At 37.8% G+C, this 14,411-nt stretch overlaps 1 protein-coding gene across 2 annotated transcripts in view; it reads left to right on the forward strand.

The window, feature by feature from the left end:
• The first annotated feature begins 1,854 nt into the window (after positions 1–1,854).
• Positions 1,855–14,411, forward strand: part of dpysl3 (dihydropyrimidinase like 3) — an 82,487-nt gene continuing 69,930 nt past the window's right edge. The window contains exon 1 of one of the 2 annotated variants that reach the window (XM_079585093.1): positions 1,855–2,279. In XM_079585093.1, the coding sequence (XP_079441219.1) occupies positions 1,959–2,279 (321 nt within the window). In that variant the 5' untranslated portion in view covers positions 1,855–1,958. Of the gene's footprint in view, positions 2,280–11,490; positions 11,644–14,411 lie in introns of those variants that run through there. The other variant, XM_079585094.1, reaches the window with a different exon arrangement.

Consider the following 14,411-nt stretch of genomic DNA (forward strand, 5'->3'; position numbering starts at 1 on the left):
TAAGTACAGTACTCAAGTAAATGTACTTTGTTACTGTCCACCTCTGCGTTAAAGGGATAGTTCACTTTAAAATGAAAATTCTGTCATCATATACTCACTCTCAAGTTGTTTCAAATCTGTATGAATTTCTTTCTTCTGCTGAACACAAAGGAAGATATTTTGAAGAATGTCGGTAACCAAACAGTTAACCGGTCCCATTGACTTCCATAGTAGGAAAAAATAATCAATGGGAAGTCAATGTGACCAGTTAACTGTCTGGTTACCGAGATTCTTCAAGATATCTTCCTTTGTGTTCAGCAGAAGAAAGAAATTCATACAGGTTTGAAACAACTTGAGGGTGAGTATATGACAATTTTAATTTTAAAGTGAACTATCCCTTTAATATTAGAACAAACAATGGAAGACATGATCATTCTGATAGATCATCTTCTGTATCATCACTTTTGGTTCTGCTAGTAACCAAAAGTGTTAGTCAAAAGTGAACTATCCCTTTAAGAAATGTAACCTTATATTGTAAAGCATTACTAAGCGAGTCCTTGTGCTGGTTGTGATGTTGTCATCAGTATTCAGTCCGTCAGCGAGCAGAACCTGGTCATTGTGCTGACTGGAGAAATAACTGCATCATCAGTGACACAGGCTCTCTCTCTCTCTCTCTCTCTCTCTGTCTCTCTCTCTCTCTCTCTCTCTCTCTCTCTCTCTCTCTCTCTCTCTCTCTCTCTCTCTCTCTCTCTCTCTCTCTCTCTCTCTGCACAGCAAGTGTCTTTAAAGGTACAACACCAGAACTGAACAAAGAGGGGGTCCTGTGCAAACCAAACAACTGAGATTAAATGGAAATGCTTGAACATATCTTTCTTAAAACCAGTTACCTCCTTGACTTTATTACTGAAATAAAATTATTTCACTCACATGAAGTCCACCAATAGCAAACCACAACCATCCAATTAATTCCCCACAGACAAAATCAAGCCCCGTCCTACATTTGTTCTTGTTTGAGAAGCATTTCACTCTGATATACAGCACAAAAGGGAAGAAAAGACTATCACAACCTCTGTTTCATGACGACTTTTCATACTATAGTGCTATGTGATTACTATTCTAATATACAATGGAGCTATAATATAGTATAATACAAGCTATATTACATTTAATTTAAATGTATGGTACATGCCCAAAATAAAAAAAATAAAAAAAGAACAAGATGTGTGACATTCAATGGAAATGCTTTTATGTGCACCAACTAGAATCTTATTAGTTAAACCAAGGAGTTTTTGTGTGCGGGTGGGTGGGGGAGTTCTTCCAAAATTGTACAAGATAATATTAATAATCTTATTTGTCAACAATATAAAACCAAAGTGTTTTAGCATTTAATGTGATATTTAAATATCAGGCTTTTGTGATATAGCTATATAGCCTACAGTATATTGAATTCAATGATTAAAGTTAATTTAACAAAAAATCAATAAAAACAAAAATATAAAAACCCAATCTCTATATAGAAGTCATGAATCTGTGATATTATAGCCTAAATGTTTTGAAGCTTAGCCTATATACATAGGCTACTTTTCCTGTTTCCCTATAAATATTAATGTAGAATACGTCAACTGGCTAGGTAATTTATTCATTTATTTATATCCCGAAAAAAAAGCAATGCTAAATGTCACACTTCAAAATACAATGAATTAGATAATGCTTCTGATCAGGTGCTCTAATTGATTCAAATAGCCAATAAAGTTGAAAATTTATTAAATTAATCTTTGCATGTAAGTTAGTAGCCCAACTAATTATCAGTTAAACATGATATCTAAGCCTATAACAGGCTAAATGTTGCTAGCGAAAGTTGAGCTGTTACCTAAACAGTGTGGAGATCTGCAGAAATGTGACGGTGAGGCGTGGAGCTCGAGTGAAGTTTCTCCTGTCATTCTCAGTGTGTCTCACACACTCTCACACACACTCACAGCATGGCTGAGCGCGAGCGCAAACGCGTGGACCGGGACCGGGACCGGGACGAGGATCTGTCGGTGTATCTGGCTCGCCCGGGCTCGGCGGACCCGGTGCCGCGACACAAGCACGGAGGGCTGTTTTGTAACGTAGAAGGAGCGTATGAGAGTAAAACCATCGATTTTGACGCTCTTACTGTCGGCCAGCGCTCCAGAAGCACAAGAGTCACACACAGAGAAGAGCTGAAGACCAACTTTATACCTCCACCTTCACCAGAGCCTAAAGACACGGGACAGATAAAGACTGCGTTCGAGAAGGAAGCTGTTCAAGACCTTGAGAAGGTATCTATCTATCTATCTATCTATCTATCTATCTATCTATCTATCTATCTATCTATCTATCTATCTATCTATCTATCTATCTATCTATCTATCTATCTATCTATCTATCTATCTATCTATCTATCTATCTATTATAATTTTCTTCTGCAGTGCGCTGTATCATGTTAAATGGTTTTGTAAGTTAGATCTAGATGAAAGGTGTAGGTTAGATTAGGTGACATAATAGCACTGAAACTCTATATCTGTGAAGCCTACGGCCTTCAGGCTCAATGTTGTAGGCCTACTTAAAACTTGGTTTGTTTTGGGTTAAAAAGAGTTCTAGATGTTCTTCACAAAATATTCCTATAGGCCTACCGGTATATATTTTTTAAGCAATAAAGCAAATTATTATCGTCTTAGAAACCATCCATGTCATGACTTGGCATAATATTTTGATTTGATATTTATTTTATTGTAGAATTTTTTTTAACAAAATTAAACTTACTTAAAGGTGCAGTCTGTAAGAATGACGGCCAGTGGTCGAAAAAGGTACTGCAGTCCGATTAAAAATATCGAAGATCGTCATTTCTCCCGCCTCCTCAGACTCGACGCTCACACGGGTTGCCAGTTTGAGCCCACGCAACAGGAACGAGCGCAATGGACAATAACAATAGGAAAAGTGCAGTATCACAGACCAAAAGAAAAACAGTAAAATAACTGGCTGTAGAAGTGTTTTTCTGAGAAACGAGTATGTAAAGTATGTTTCCTAAAGATATGCAAACAAATTATGGTATTTTTATGCTTTAGTAGAGTGAAAAAGTTACATACAGCACCTTTACGTTTAAAGGAACACTCCACAGCAAATGCATTTTTGTCTCAGTGCATGCATTGTTTTAGTTTGGCAGGATCGCTGCTAGCTTAGCTTAGCATAATGAATGGAATCCTTTGTTGCCAGCTAGCATGTCCTGAGTAAAAGTGATCAATAAACCACCACCCCCCCCACATTTTTTTATTTTTGAAAACGGAGAGGGGTGAAATGTCCGTTTATGAAAATAGCCGTTCACGTGTAAACGTAGCCTTAAATAGCTTAAATACGCAGTGAATATAATCAATGAAACCGTGAACAGGTGTGGCACTCAAATCAGGATCCAAAGTTACAGATGACAGGGAACACTGGCAAACAGGAACAGAATGAAAAACCAAACCAAAACAGAACGAGAACATTACATACACAATACATATTTATTCATAACAGGGTTGCATAACATAATATCAATATTTTTCCTAATTTAATATAAAAAGAATTGTCAACGATCAACATTTTCTGAAGGTTATTTTCTCTGAACTGTTGGATGTGTTTCTGAGAGAGAGAGAGAGTTCTTTGTGAAGATATTGAATCACTTATTGATGTCAGGTGGTTTATGCTGTTGCCCTTTATTAAATATGGCTCTGATTTAATAGAGATTTGTCTGAATCCCTCTCGCCAGCAGAACAAATGCTCCTGAAGCAGCAGGAAGCAGGAATTTAAATACATTAAAAATAATTTGCTCACATAATCCAATTCCTGCTGACTGCACATGCTCGTTTTGTACGTTTACAAAGTGTCTGCGCTCAGTCATTGATTTTTTTTATGCTTATGGATTTATTGGGAGGTTTATGGTCTAATAATTTTTTTATGTTAGTTTTTACTTTTCATTAAAAGTGGCTTAATCGACCCTTGATTGTTTCTAAATGTATCCGTAGTGTGTGATCCTCAAGGCACATCCTACAGTTTATTTTAAATATAATATATAATAAATATGTAACAGTATTGTTACATATTTGTAACAAAAACATACCATCACTCACTCCTTTAAAAATAATGGAACATTCCATAAAGTTGTGACACCTAAATCAAAAAGTTTAGACTATTTGTTTTGTTTGTACACGCACACGACCCATGTCATGTTTTAAATAACCCATCTCTTCACTACCCCTCCTTCACGATTGCCTGACACGACGAGGACACCAGATCCCCTTTTATTTTAACACTTCATTTCCCCCTTTTTGGGCATTTTATGTATATTTTATTTAATAAATGCCTCTCCGAGGTTTGACACACCACCGTGTCTGTTGTTTGCTCCTCCCGCCACAACGGGTTCGTGTAAACATCATGCTGGCGTGTGTTATAGGGAAACAGGTGAAATTATATTTCAGAATGTTTTCCTTCTGTCTTTGAAGCATTTAAAGCATAATTATTTTATTCTGACAGCTTTTCTTCTCATCTCTGTGTGATAAACGCGTGTCTGAAAGACAATATTGGGCCTTGACCTTCTCAAAATACTGATCAGATTTGGGTCTTGATGAAATGTCTAATTACAGTTTTTTACAGTCTCTAGGACACATTTCTCAATACTTAAAGGGATAGTTCACTTTGAAATGAAATGTTGGTATGTTTTAGCTTACCTGAAGTGCATCCAAGATGTCGGTGTCTTTGTCTCCGCAGTAGTTTTAATTTTGATATTTTTAGGTCAAACCGTTCTTGTCTGTCAGTCATATAATGCAGGTCTATAGGCACTGTCTCCAAAAGCATGCAGAGAAAAGTCCAAATTACACAATTCCCCATCGTAAGTGCACATTGATGGCCTAAGACACGAAACAAGCGGTTTGTGTGATAACACGCAAGTGCCGGAAGGCTCCGGAAGTGATCTCTCTCGCGCGTGTACGTCACTCATTGTTTACACCAGAGCCTATGCACAGAACAGAGATAGGACGGCTAATAGAAATGGTACTAGTTTGCGCTTATCCGGGATGTTTAAACCGATGTAAAAAAATACATTTACTTAAGCTCGCGCGAACTCATCCAGGTGACCACTTCCGACGCTTTACGGCGCTTGCGCAGACTAAGTAAACAGATCAGATGGACGTGGTTGTGTAAAAGAGATAAAAACGATATAAATACTGTGTTTTATCACACAAACCACTTGTTTCGTGTCTTAGGCCATCAATGTGCACTTACGATGGGGAATTTTTTAATTTGGACTTTTCTCTGCATGCTTTTGGAGACAGTGTCTATATACCTGCATTATATGACTGACAGACAAGAACGGTTTGACCTAAAAATATCAAAACTGAAACTACTGCGGAGACAAAGACACCTTCATCTTGGATGCACTTCAGGTAAGATAAAACATACCAAAATTTTATTTCAGTCACTTTTTCAAAACTCTTCACAAAGTTCTCCTAACCAACTTTCATCTCGGCACAGTAGTTCATTTCACATTCAAAATGCACTAAAACTACCAAATCACTCCATACATGTCTCAAATCACTTCATACATGTCTCAAATCACTTCATACATGTCTCAAATCACTTCATACATGTCTCAGATCACTTCATACATGTCTCAGATCACTTCATACATGTCTCAGATCACTTCATACATGTCTCAAATCACTTCATACATGTCTCAAATCACTTCATACATGTCTCAGATCACTTCATACATGTCTCAGATCACTTCATACATGTCTCAGATCACTTCATACATGTCTCAAATCACTTCATACATGTCTCAGATCACTTCATACATGTCTCAGATCACTTCATACATGTCTCAGATCACTTCATACATGTCTCAAATCACTTCATACATGTCTCAGATCACTTCATACATGTCTCAGATCACTTCATACATGTCTCAGATCACTTCATACGTCTCAGATCACTTCATACATGTCTCAAATCACTTCATACATGTCTCAAATCACTTCATACATGTCTCAGATCACTTCATACATGTCTCAGATCACTTCATACATGTCTCAGATCACTTCATACATGTCTCAGATCACTTCATACATGTCTCAAATCACTTCATACATGTCTCAGATCACTTCATACATGTCTCAAATCACTTCATACATGTCTCAAATCACTTCATACATGTCTCAGATCACTTCATACATGTCTCAGATCACTTCATACATGTCTCAAATCACTTCATACATGTCTCAGATCACTTCATACATGTCTCAGATCACTTCATACATGTCTCAAATCACTTCATACATGTCTCAAATCACTTCATACATGTCTCAGATCACTTCATACATGTCTCAGATCACTTCATACATGTCTCAGATCACTTCATACATGTCTCAGATCACTTCATACATGTCTCAAATCACTTCATACATGTCTCAGATCACTTCATACATGTCTCAGATCACTTCATACATGTCTCAAATCACTTCATACATGTCTCAAATCACTTCATACATGTCTCAGATCACTTCATACATGTCTCAGATCACTTCATACATGTCTCAGATCACTTCATACATGTCTCAGATCACTTCATACATGTCTCAAATCACTTCATACATGTCTCAGATCACTTCATACATGTCTCAGATCACTTCATACATGTCTCAGATCACTTCATACATGTCTCAGATCACTTCATACATGTCTCAAATCACTTCATACATGTCTCAGATCACTTCATACATGTCTCAAATCACTTCATACATGTCTCAGATCACTTCATACATGTCTCAGATCACTTCATACATGTCTCAGATCACTTCATACATGTCTCAGATCACTTCATACATGTCTCAGATCACTTCATACATGTCTCAAATCACTTCATACATGTCTCAGATCACTTCATACATGTCTCAGATCACTTCATACATGTCTCAGATCACTTCATACATGTCTCAGATCACTTCATACATGTCTCAGATCACTTCATACATGTCTCAGATCACTTCATACATGTCTCAGATCACTTCATACATGTCTCAAATCACTTCATACATGTCTCAGATCACTTCATACATGTCTCAAATCACTTCATACATGTCTCAAATCACTTCATACATGTCTCAGATCACTTCATACATGTCTCAGATCACTTCATACATGTCTCAGATCACTTCATACATGTCTCAGATCACTTCATACATGTCTCAGATCACTTCATACATGTCTCAGATCACTTCATACATGTCTCAGATCACTTCATACATGTCTCAGATCACTTCATACATGTCTCAGATCACTTCATACATGTCTCAAATCACTTCATACATGTCTCAGATCAACATTTTCTTCCATAACACTAGCAAAGGTTGACAGCCGACAAACACACTTTATCACCCACAAAACAATGACCTAAAAAACAACAGGAGCATTATACAATGTGTTGCTCTGTAAATGCTTTCTTTCGTCTACCTCTCTACTGTTTACAATTCACTGCAATATATGTTACTAGAATGAATCAGACATGATGCAGATGCTTCAATACTTTATATATATTTTAATATATAATATATTTAATATTTAATATATTTAGTAATTCCAAAGTACAAACATGTGTCTACACACCATCCACCGATACAGATACAATAGGAATCAGCTGTGGTTGGTCCAATTGTTTTATACCATTTCATTTTTAGATTCAAAATATATTTTGTTACAATATTACTGTAGAAATGTGTCAAAATGCTGTCGTATACAGTTCTGTATTATGTTATTGTTTTGAACTTAAGTTTAGCAGTTCTGAGATCAGTGTGCTGTTTGGCCTGTAGATACACAGAGTTGTGGAGGTTGTTGTGTCGAAGTGAGAAAATAATTAATGTAATTTGAAAGATGTAGTCACTGTAGCCAAAGCAATGATAAATGATCCACAGTTTAGCCCACATAGACTTATGTTGTGCTCACTGTGTGAAGAGTGAAGAAAAAGTCACCTAAGTATATTGAGAAATGTGTCCTAATTATTAGTATTTACTTATAGGCCTACAATTATTTTCAGTTATACTGTATATATATGTGTGTGTGTGTGTGTGTGTGTGTGTGTGTGTGTGTGTGTGTGTGTGTGTGTGTGTGTGTGTATATATATAGTGCAGAACTATTGGACTATTTTATTGTCAGTAGGTTGTTTTTTTTCAAATGTAAAATATGTGGTGTTTCATTAGTTATGTTTATAATTTGACAGAGTTGAAAGAATATGCCTCACAAGGCTTTATATACAGTATTTGTTCTGATGTTGATGGCACAGTCAGAACGTATCGCACAGCGCCATCTAGTGGACAGGCGTTATTGCTGACTCAACAGGAAGCTGTGCGATAGAGAAATGTTTACTAGTGCCTCATTATTGACACACTTACAGTAAGTTTGGCTGATTAGCAGACACTGTTTCTGTCATTACACGCTTCATACAGTTGTGCAATATTACATTACAGCTGCTGTCAAACTATTGTGCTTTTGTTCTTCTTATGTAAGGAAATGTTCTTCATCGTTATGAATGTCACTGCACGACACAGATCTGGACGTATAGGCTTTCCAAGATCTTTATATTGTGATTATAATATTATTCATTGTTTTATCAGAAGGGAGTCATATGTGTGGAGATATTACTGTTCACGTGATCTAATAAACATTGTCATGTAGTGACTGATCTGTGTGACATGAGACCAATTCAGTAGAAATATGTGTGTGTGTGTGTGTGTGTGTGTGTGAGAGAGAGAGAGTGTGTATGTGTGTGTGTGAGAGAGAGAGTGTGTGTGTGTCTGTGTGTGCGTGTGAGTGAGTGTGTGTGTGTGTGTGCGTGTGTGAGTGTGTGTGTGTGCGTGTGTGAGAGTGAGTGTGTGTGTGTGTGAGTGTGTTTGTGAGGGTGTGTGTATGTGTGTGATTGAGAGAGGGTGTGTGTGTGTGAGAGTGTGTGTCTGTGTGTGCGTGTGTGTGTGTGTGTAGGGGTGTATGAGTGTGTTTGTGAGGGTGTGAGTGTGTGTGTGTGTGAGTGAGTGGGAGAGGGGGTGTGTGAGTGTGTGTATGTGTGTAAGAGAGAGTGTGTGTCTGTGTGAGTGTGTGTGTGAGAGAGAGAGTGTGTGTGTGTGTGTGTGAGAGAGAGCATGTGTGAGTGATAGTGTGTGTCTGTGTGTGCGCGTGAGTGTGTGTGTGTCTGTGTGTGCGCGTGAGTGTGTCTGTGTGTAGGGGTGTGTGAGTGTGTTTGTGAGGGTGTGAGTGAGAGAGGGGGTGTGTGAGCGTGAGTGTGTGTGTGTGTGTGTTTGTGTGTGGGTGAGAGAGTGTGTCTGTGTGAGTGTGTCTGTGTGTAGGGGTGTGTGAGTGTGTTTGTGCGGGTGTGAGTGAGAGGGGGTGTGTGAGCGTGAGTGTGTGTGTGTGTGTGTGTTTGTGTGTGGGTGAGAGAGTGTGTGTCTGTGTGAATGTGTGTGTGAGAGTGTGTCTGTGTGAGTGTGTGTGTGAGAGAGAGTGTGTGTCTCTGTGTGTGTGTTTGTGAGGGTGTGTGTGTGTGTGTGAGAGAGAGTGAGTGTGTGTGTGTGAGAGAGAGAGGGGGTGTGTGAGTGAGAGTGTGTGTCTGTGTGTGTGAGAAAGAGGGGGTGTGTGTGAGTGTCTGTGTGTGTGAGTGTGTGTGTGTCTATGTGTGCGCGTGAGTGTGTGTGAGGGTGTGTGTGTGTGTGTGTGTGAGTGAGTGAGTGTGTGTCTATGTGTGCGCGTGAGTGTGAGTGTGTGTGAGGGTGTGTGTGTGTGTGTGTGTGTGAGTGAGTGAGTGTGTGTCTATGTGTGCGCGTGAGTGTGAGTGTGTGTGTGTGTGAGGGTGTGTGTGTGTGTGTGAGAGGGGGTGTGTTGGTTCTGCTCAGACAAAAGAGCCTCATGTCAGGGCGGGGCTCGTGATCAGCAGCTGTTCTCTCCTCTTCTCCTCCTCTTCTGCTCTCCTCTTTTGTTCACCATCACTGTGAGAGACTCGTCTAGTCCTTGACTTGATTATGAGTCTTTGCTCATTGGTTAAGATTTACTTTAATAACTGATAAATACAGCATTCTCTCTCTCTGCACTGAAACACACTCGATCTTAAAGACAGTAAATCAAGCTAACTAGCCTTAGCAGTTCATGAGGAGATTATAGTTGTAGGATTGTCTGAGATTTTTTTTAATAACTCCCTTTCTGCAAAATAAATGTGTCTAATTGTATTTAATGTGCACTTGCTGTTCATATAAAATCATAAAAATCTATATTAAAAAAACTGTACTTGCAGATAATATAATATTAATGAAATAAAAGGCCACTTAAAGGCACACTATGTACGATTTTTGGATCAAAATATCCCAAAACCACTAGAACAATGTTATATATTTTGTTGATTTGTGTACTTACATTATCCCAAATGTTTCTAAGAATGTTTAAATCCAGAGAAATAAGAAGTTTTAACCACCGTGTCCATGCGTCGCTTGTCAATGACATCATTCCGGGTTTATTTTTGTAGAAACCATGGAAACACCAAGGACGCTTTATTATATCATGCGTTTTATGAGGCGAGCAACAGTTTGGAGACATTCACCGACAGAAAACGAATCATTGTTATACAGCTATAAAGAATTGTCAGTACATTCATGCACTTTAAACATATTTAAAAACTACAGAAATAATTATGAAGTTACAATATAGATGTATTTAAGTCCTAGGCATTCAACTAATTGCATTAAATAGAAATTACATTTCCATTTAATTGCAGATAACAGTCAATTCAAGTGTCTGATAACATTACATTCAATCCAGGCTTTAGTATATTCTTTTAAAGTTTTTATGATTACTCGTAGGCTAAAAGTAAGCTAAAGTGTAATTATTTTTCACAAGGGTTGGCAAATCAGATTTATTTACTTAATTTATCAGTTGTCATTAGTAGTCTAGCTCTGTTTCCACGTTTAAGAGAAAACATAAAAACTATTAAAACAAACCTATTGGCCATAACCGTTTAATGATCATCCGAATCATTAACAAAAGGTTCTTCAGAGTCGGTTCTTTCGGTTCGCATATCGTTCTCAAAGCGGTGTGTTTGGGTGTGTTAATATAAATTAACACACCCAAATATTATGTGTGTTAATATAAATTACTATATTAATCTCGTACTCGCTTTGTGTTTTTAACTTTTCAGTTGATATGTCAATGTGGCTACTATAGCTAGCATCAAAAAGAGTGTAGCCTAGCCTAATGTTTTATGAGGTCGTCTTTACTAAGGTCAAAGACATTCAAATTAGGTTACTTAAAATAATTCTAGCTCGAATATCATGAACAGTATCCTGGAGTGGTTTAATGTAAAAGAAAAGACGAATTACGCTTTGAGCCGATTCAGTGACCAGAGCTGTTCGAGAGAACCGATTCGCGCAAATGATTCGTCTTTGTAACACTGGTGTGGCGCCTCCTGCTGGTGTAAATGACACACGACACCCGGCAGGACATGAGGGAGGAGCCCGGCAGAGACAATCAAGTCCAGTGTGCGCCACCACCAACATCAGAAAAGAACAGAATAAAGACATCTGCATCAACCGAGAACGAATCATGTCTTACCAAGGCAAAAAGAATATCCCAAAGATCACTGTAAGTTGATACATTCATATTCACATTTTTTTAAAAGCATATTGTGTTTTTTTTTATCTTCACGTTTGTAACAAAAGCTGTAGCAGGATTAAATGCCAAGCACCAGTCGAGTCAAAAAATGTTGGACAAAGCTGATATTGAGGAATTGAGATGTGTCTTATAAATGTATTTTTGTCAGGAATTATATTCAGAGTGCAATAAAGTGACTGACGTTTTAAACAACCATTCAGGATTAAATGACAGTGTGTTTGTGTATGTAAAATTACATTGTTTTTTTTCTTTTCTGATCCTTTACGAATATTGTAGAATTAGAAATAAGAAATAATGTGGTTGGGTGAAGCACTGCAGCAAGAAAATCACGCCCATGACTGTCTGAAGCTACACACACACACAAACACACACACACTATACATTATAGCACCATACAATGATTTAAAAGCTGATGTTTTTAAAGGTTGAGTTCGTGTTCATGTGTGTCGGTGAGAAACGTAATGTTTTTAATGACGAGATGTAGGCTAGTGTCGCGGTTTGTGCAGTGATGTTCTTTGTCTCTGAGATCTTCTGCCTCGTGGTGCTGATGCTGTTCGACTGCGCAGTTCAGACACAAGCACTGCACGACATTTACTACTTTATTCCGGCTTTATTCGGAACATTATGCCTCTAAGGTGCCGAGAATGTAAAATAAAAGCACCGTATAAAACGACCAAGTCTATGAAACATGGGTTCGTGTGTGTGGTGTGTGAGAGCTGAGTTGAGGTGTGGTTTTCTGCTGTCAGATGCTCTAGACATCAATATAACAGTTGAGCAGTGACCTACCCGACAGAGAGATCTATCTGTGCACATTAGCATCAGGCCTGCACAACTGTCTGAACACACAATGCTCTCTGTCTGTTTCCACAGGCAATCATGTCCAGTCTCCCACAGTTTGCAGTACAATCTAAAATCGCGTGTACATTAACGAAATTATGAGGCAATTAAGTGTATCAAACGGTTTTGTTTATGTGGACCTTCCTTGTATTTTTGTAAAAAAATAAATAATTCGTGCTTAAATGCGAATGAGGTGAATTTCAAACGACGATGCGTTCAAGTCGTCTTGTAAAGATCGTAAATTTACGAGTTGAGCGCACATGAACGCCACAATGTCGTAAATACGAGTGGGAAGCTCGGGATTTTCGTTAAGCCCCGATCTTTACGAGTTAGGGGCGTGTCAGTGAACAACATGGCCGAATACCACAAAACTTATTTTGGTATTTAGTGATATTGTCAGAATTTTCTATTAACAGCGCAGTAATCTTAATTGCCTGCACAAAATATGATGGCATTATAATATATAACAATGTAATATGTAGCCTAACGATAACATTAGCAAATTAATTAAAAACACAAAAAAGCAAAGCACATCTGATGCACATTTCTTTGTTCTTTATTTTCTATAACTAGAGTTTAAGAACCTTGCTGTATTTTTTATTTTATTTTTATCTTTCTCCAACGAAAGTGATTTGAACGCGCCGTCGTAAACACGACTTCCCACCTCGTAAACACGACTTCTATACGTCACAAAAGAGTTTAAGAACCTTGCTGTATTTTTGTGTACAAAATTAATAAAATTAGGCCGCCATCTTTCTCCAACGGAAGTGATTTGAACGCACCTGCCGTCGTAAACACGACTTCCCACCTCGTAAATATGAACTTTCCGGGAAGACAAGTCCCGCCCCGTTTGAGAAGCCGTTTCACTTGGATAGCCTATAGGCTACATCACAAAAGACTATCGCAACTTCCGTTTCATGGTGACTTTAAAAGTAGGCATGATACGGAAATTGCGAAATAAGAATTGTCAAAGTCAAAATGGACAATTCTTAGTTTTTAATGGAATATTGCAGTATTTATTATAAATGATTTATCTGTGGATATGTTTATTCATGTGCCTCCTAATCTTTAATCAAAATAACTTTACCTCCCTCTTGCAACAACATCTCTTTTCTTCTCTGATGATGAGTTTACTGGCGCGAGGGCGGGGCAACGTGTCACTCACATGAGATCAACCAATAGGAAACCACAACCATCAAAATCAAGCCCCGCCCTCATTTTTTTCTTGTTTTTTTCTTTCACAATAAGGAAGAAATTATCGCAACCTCCTTTCATTTTGCTACGCGATTAATTTATTAATATACGAATAACATATTAAAAGAATACCATATTACTATGGTACATTCCCAAAATAAATGTATAAATAAATAAGAAATAAAAAATAAAAAGAAAGAAAGAACATAGTAATACTCCAGATGTGACGCACCGATGTAAACGCTTTTATATTCACCAACTAGAATCTTATTTGTTAAACCAAGGAGTTTTTGTGTGTGGGTGATTGGGAGAGTTCTTACAAAATATTAACATTATTAACACAATTAACACAAAGTGTTTTAGCATTAAATGTGATATTTAAATGTCAGCCTTTTGTGTAAAAATGTCGCATGCTAGGGAATCTTTGTACTATACTAAATATATATATTTATATAGTAATTTATAGTTTAGATTTGAGCCCGGCCCTGTACTAAAATGTAGCCGTTGGTCAAAGGACAGGGTGGACGAACGTGATGAAGTGTAATAGAGGTTGGTCATGTATCTAGATGAGTAAGTTGCAGTGATCTGACTGCTATTTTGGCAGAAAAGAAGAAACTCTCATGAGCGTATGGTAAATATTTAGGTCACCAGGCAACAAGACTTGAGCTCTGGATGCATTCAGAGAGGTTTTCTTCAATCCCGGCCCG

Source organism: Phoxinus phoxinus (assembly GCF_949152265.1).
Source record: "Phoxinus phoxinus genome assembly, chromosome: 17".
Taxonomy (NCBI): domain Eukaryota; kingdom Metazoa; phylum Chordata; class Actinopteri; order Cypriniformes; family Leuciscidae; genus Phoxinus; species Phoxinus phoxinus.